The sequence below is a fragment of the Taurulus bubalis genome, assembly GCF_910589615.1.
Source record: "Taurulus bubalis genome assembly, chromosome: 10".
Classification (NCBI taxonomy): Eukaryota; Metazoa; Chordata; class Actinopteri; order Perciformes; family Cottidae; genus Taurulus; species Taurulus bubalis.
Window position 1 is genome coordinate 18,541,403 of NC_136598.1, and position 6,054 is coordinate 18,547,456.

Sequence of the window (6,054 nt, forward strand, 5' to 3'; positions counted from 1 at the left end):
GAGAAGTAAGATCAGTAAAAGCTAATGACTCGTACTAACTGCTGATCACAGTTAAATTCAGCATGCAATTTTCAGCGAAACCCCTAAGGTTAAAACATCTTCTGGTTGCATCAGCAAACTAACATGATTAATTATGAATTGACTCTTACATTATTACATACTGTTGTGTGTCCCATTAAGGCTACCATGGCTTGTACTGTGAAGAGGAGTACAATGAGTGTCTGTCTGCGCCTTGCCAGAACTACGCCACCTGCAGGGATCTCATCAATGCCTATGAGTGTGCCTGCACTCCACAGTTTGAAGGTATGTATGTATGTATATGTATGTGTATATGAGAGAGTTTGATCATTTCTAGATGCAGGCACACATCTGTGAGTTAGCTTTACTTCGACATAGACTATGGTGTGTTATGGTTTTCATAGGACATGTTCCGCGCGCGCGTGTGTGTGTGTGTGTGCGTGCGTGCGTGTGTGTGTGTGTGTGTGTGTTTGTGTGTGTGTGTGCAGGCAGACACTGTGAAATCTACAAGGATCCCTGTCTGATGATGCTCTGCCAAAATGGAGGCCACTGTGAGAGTGCAGGACTCAACATTTCCTGCACCTGCCCACCTGGATACCTTGGTGAGTATTAGTATGATTCACATGACAGCGTTATAAAATGAGATTTTAAACCTGGATTTGTAAACGACTGCAACAGGAGTCAGAATACTGCGAGCCGCTCGCCTGTGTTACGCTAGTTATTGAACGCAACCTTACATGTCCACTCAGGGGAGAAATGTGAGGTCGACATCAATGAGTGTGAGAGCAACCCTTGTCACCATGGAGGCACCTGCATTGACCAATCAAATAGCTTCACCTGTCACTGTCCACCTGGGTGGGTGGGGCCCAGCTGTGAGATCCGTAAGTCAGCCTGTTTGTCGATCTGTCTCTCTCTGTGTGTGTGTGTGTGTCTATCTGTCTGTCTGTGTGTGTGTGTGTGTGTATCTGTCTGTGTGTGTGTGTGTGTGTGTGTGTGTGTGTGTATGTGTGTGTGTGTGTGTGTGTGTGTGTGTGTCACACGGACGTTGTGGGGACAAAATTCTGTTTCCAAAGTCACAATGTGGGGACTCGTCTTCCTTTTCGGGACAAAAGGCACGTCCCCTAAGGGAAAATACTTGGTTTAAGGTGTGTGTGTGTGTGTGTCTCAGACCTGCAATGGAAACCAGCACACACTGAGGACACCCTGACCAACATGCCCCGTCACTCCCTCTATATCATCATCGGAGCGCTGTGTGTGGCCTTCGTCCTCATGCTCATCATCCTCATCGTGGGCATCTGCCGCATCAGCCGCATCGAGTACCAGGGCTCGTCGCGCCACGCCTACCAGGAGTTCTACAACTGCCGCAGCATCGACAGCGAGTTCAGCAACGCCATCGCTTCCATCCGGCACGCCAGGTCAGTGACGAGATCTGAATATATTGACGGATTGACAACAAAGTCTCACAGGAAGAATGTGAATTGATGTCAGAGCGTTATGCATGTATGTAAAAATGCAAATGTAAGTCAAGCACATTCACAGATAAAGGTCAGTTCACAGTCTCAGCTCATGGTCCCCTTACTGCCTTTTCCTGGAGCTTGTGGACCTTGTGACAGTAAAAAAAGAAGAAGAAAAGATTGTTTCCAAGGTCAAGATTAAACTGGCAGCTCAAGTCAGTTTATGATACATAAGGAGTATCTTAATCCTCTCTGGAGGAGCTTTCTTTTTTTATAACGTTGCAGAACATGATGACGTTGTCAGGGGTGATTATCTCAGCGTGGGCTGGGGAAGTTTAAATCTCTCTATCTAGACGTTGAGTTTAAAGCCCAGGGGCATTTAAAAGGCAGGGAGGGTCTCACAGAAGGACGCTCTGCATTATGCGAGTTGTCGGATCCTGTGGTTTTAAGCTAAAGGCTAGGATATCACAAGATCTGCTGCATACACTTTGACCTTTCATTTTCTGTCGGTTATGAATCCCCCTGACCTTATAGAAGAAGCGCAACACTAAATCTCTGAAGTGACCTTTTAATAAAAGTTACTGTATCACTAACTCAGTACATACAAAGTAAATGGGCTACATTGAGAAACTTTATTTGATAGTGCAATATTGACGCAGTTGTTGTGTTTATGCTTTCTTATCAGATTCGGTAAGAAGTCCAGGCCTGCCATGTACGATGCCACTCCCATCGCCTATGAAGACTACAGTCCTGACGACAAGCCTCTGGTTACCCTCATCAAGACGAAGGATTTGTAAAACACAACCATCCCAACACATCACAAGCTGTACACTGCTCATGTACACATGTGCATACACACACACACACACACACACACACGCGCACACATTTATATGTATACATATATATATATATAGAGAGAGAGAAAGTCAGTATAAATCTTGAAGTATTTCCTAAGAAAGAAAAATAACAGCTAAACAAAGTTGAATGTAAAAGTGGAGAAAAAATGATCCAAGACATACTGTAGTTTAAAAAGAATAAATCTGGAATATGATAAATATATTTTCCTGTCAACGTAAACAATAAGGCTTTATTGTAGCATAAGAGAATACTTTGCATTACTTAAGTTATTAATGATGGGTGAGACTACCAGTAACCTCTGCTGTACAATAGTGATGACCTTAGTCTGTTGGCAAGGTCAGCAACCCAAACGCCTAAATTTCTAAGTGTAAACTCAGCAGACATCGCTGACAGCAGTCCTTACAGGTGTGGTAGAAATAGGTGCACTCTTCTTGATGCATACACTGTATCTTTTTCTATATCTTAAAAAAATCTGCAGTAGGTTGCCTTACTTCGTGCATGTTTAGTTTAGATGTTCTCTGCGTTATTTTAAAATCCTTTGTACTTGGTTGTCGTTGTTTTTTTTTCATTGCAGTTGTATTTCTCTGTCAAGGTTGTGCCAAATATTTTGGGGGTAATTTTTGGTTAAAAGATTAAATACACACATGTATACAATACTAGTCACACACATGTTCTTTTTAAAATTGCATATTGTCCTGTTCTTTACATGCAAGTTTCTCAATGGTATTATGAATAGTAGAGAAAGTGGGTTTACTGGAGTGCTGTGACTCTACCATCCTACTGTATGTATTTCAGTGATATTTAGGATAATAGGTAGGTATATTTCTCAATGCACAGAAAAGTAATTGGGTTTTATTCAGAGTACCTGTTTATGCTAGTGTACAAAGTCACCTCTAGTATTGGCAGTGTTGAAACGTTTCTGACTTTAGGCTGGAGAGGAATAGGAAGAGGAGACCGAGAGGGTTGATATCTACTCCGGAATAAATGTGCTTCTGTGTCCTGCCAATGGAAACCTCTCTGTCTGCATTGTTCCTCTCAAGGTCAAGCAATATTTTACCAATAGGCTGAGCTAATCCTCTGTTTTTTTTCCTCTCATTTTGAACCACATGATTACCTATTATCTATGTTGAATGATGAAAACAATAAAGATTCAAGTGAACATAATCTACAGTACGCGCCTGGTGTGTCATGTAAAGCATGTTGTTGGCGATTCCTTTTTTTTCTTCTTCAATGGCCTAAAAACTATATTTATGTTTTTTGTTCACTCATGTGTAGAATTATCACCAATCAATTAATAAGTCAGGTTTTTTTTAGCTGCATGGATCATAATTTGAGGCAGGGTGTTTTAAATAGTAGTGCAAATAGACAAAGCTGCAAATAGATAAAAGCTGCATTCCCTGGTAGCAAAAACCTAAATTTGAATATAAATCCAGTACTATCTGTTAAAAGAGTACATCTTTTTGCTTTTGCTACTTTCAACACCTGACACATGAGAATACAATATCTGAAAATTTTAAGTCACTTTAGGTGTGTGAGAAAATATTGATACTCTTGAGTGTCGCGATATTGTTGTGAAACTGTGTGTCAATAAATGATTAATAGTTTACATGCAACAATTTGTGTTGCAGTGGCTCAGGTTGCACAATAAATAACACTATGAGGGTTGGATGTCACATTGACAAAGGCTAAAATGATCAAATTGTTTTTCTCCTGATTTTTTTCATGTGAAAAAAATAATCTACAGCGTCTGTCTTTCTGCAATGTGCCAAGGTCAAACCCACCAGACTGAACCCTCTGCCGTGGGAAAGCCTGTTTATGGAGTGAATAATCTGAACACTCTCAGTGACCTCAGGCCTGATCCAGATGTTCCCTATGTAAACACCTCTAAATACAGACTGAGACTGTGGATTCGTGTCGCTCAACACACCTACATATATTGTGTGTGTGTGTCTGCTTTGGAGGCCTTGTGCTTGGCCTTTGTCGTCTGTTTGCCCCAGAAGGTCAGAGTCACAGTTTGTGTCACTGGCTTCATTACAAAACACTATCGCTTTCAGACAAAACACAGATAATCACGCACTAGTTAAAATGTGTTCAACATTTTGGCAGCAGTAAAATGTATTCACTCGACAAAATGATGGCTAATACTTCAGTGGATTCCCAGACCGCACTTTTAGAATAACAAGGTCATACAAACCAATCTCAGTTCAAAACTGTCAGGCAGACTGAGTGTTTTGCTTAAGTTGTTTTTCAGAAGCTGAAGAAGATTAAAATATGTGGTTATGATTGCTTTGTCCTTTAACTGTCTTTGTCAAACTTGGAAATCATGAGAATGGAAGTTTTAAGTAACCACATGTTCACAACCACTAGCCACTGAAATGATGCCATGTCTTGGCCTATGTTAGGTTTTCATATGATCATTTCCATTTTAATTGCATTCTTGCACTGACTGGCTGCTCTGGTCTGGATGACTAATCCTCTGAGACTCTGAGGTCCAATTTACAATGGTGCTAAATATCATTACCAGAGCCTTCGGATGTTCAGCTGAAAAAAAACTTTTGTAACGTTGATTTTACATTAAAATAACAATGTTGAAGATTTTCATTTGAACGTCTGTTGAGCCATCATCTATCACCGAACGAGGTGACACTATGGGGATTGAGCCTATGGCCCACCGATGAAAGCCCCTGAATTTGCAGCATTACAAACTGGTTTTCTGTGAAGATGTTCAAAAATCAAAAGCAGCGCTCTCTGGGAAATGGGATCCGAAAACACACCTGCAAAACACAGGTTATCACCAAAGAGAACATTATGGAGATATTAGGGATTGTATTGGTACTTTGTGTATATTTTCATCCAAAATTGGCAGTAAGATATGTATATATATATATATATATATATATATATATATATATATATATATATATATATATATATATATATCAGTTTTAAACTCTAATTTCCTGCCACTGTCACTAGAGAGAACAGTCCTTCTCTTAAAGTGATACATATGACACAGCATAGTTCAGGGTGGACCCCATTTAGAGTACTCTGACTTACTCTTCAGTTTTACCTTTATTTTTTCTATCATTTTACAAATGCACACGGAGCATCATTAGCATTCATTGAGTCAGGTTTCTGGCAACATGATGAATGTAACGCTAATATTCAGTCTCCCTTTAACTCTGGAGTAGTCTCCATGTTGCTCTAAAGGAAATATATTGCTCTTTAGCAGCTAAATGCTGCACTCTGTTCACCAGAATGCCGCTACGTGTGTGTAAAGTAATGCCGGGCAGCATTCTGTTGTTGTTTTTACAGAGCTTTTTGACTGAAATAACTGCAGAAAACCATGAATCTAAGTCTGAAGCAATTTGCTGTGGTTGGTTAGTGTAGTTTGAAGAGGATTCATTGTTGCTTTAAGTGAACATCTGAACATAAATGGTTGTCTTCATGTGGGGATTTAACATAACAGAATGCATTCTCTGCCAAAATGTCATGACTTTAAGCTTCAACTTGCATAATATTTCCTGAAACCTTCTAAAATAAAACAGTTTACCCCACAGCATCAACACGGTGTGACATTATCACGGTTGCACATGTAAGCTACTTTCTCCTGAGGCTCAAAAACCACCGTAAGCTCGATTTCCTTGAAGTACCTGAAGGCAGCATCGAGAGAAACGTCCAGACGCAGCAGGTAGCTCCACCTGCTGGCCGGTCTGATAAC

General features: G+C 40.4%; 1 protein-coding gene across 1 annotated transcript in view; it reads left to right on the forward strand.

Annotated features, from left to right (window-relative positions):
• dner (delta/notch-like EGF repeat containing) overlaps positions 1-2,269 on the forward strand; it is a gene marked incomplete at both ends in the record, with an annotated part of 46,847 nt that extends 44,578 nt beyond the window's left edge. Inside the window, 5 exons of the mRNA XM_079225233.1 lie at positions 181-307; positions 511-620; positions 768-899; positions 1,187-1,433; positions 2,158-2,269. Of these exons, the coding sequence (XP_079081359.1) occupies positions 181-307; positions 511-620; positions 768-899; positions 1,187-1,433; positions 2,158-2,269 (728 nt within the window). The remainder of the gene's footprint in view (positions 1-180; positions 308-510; positions 621-767; positions 900-1,186; positions 1,434-2,157) is intronic.
• Positions 2,270-6,054: the final 3,785 nt, after the last annotated feature.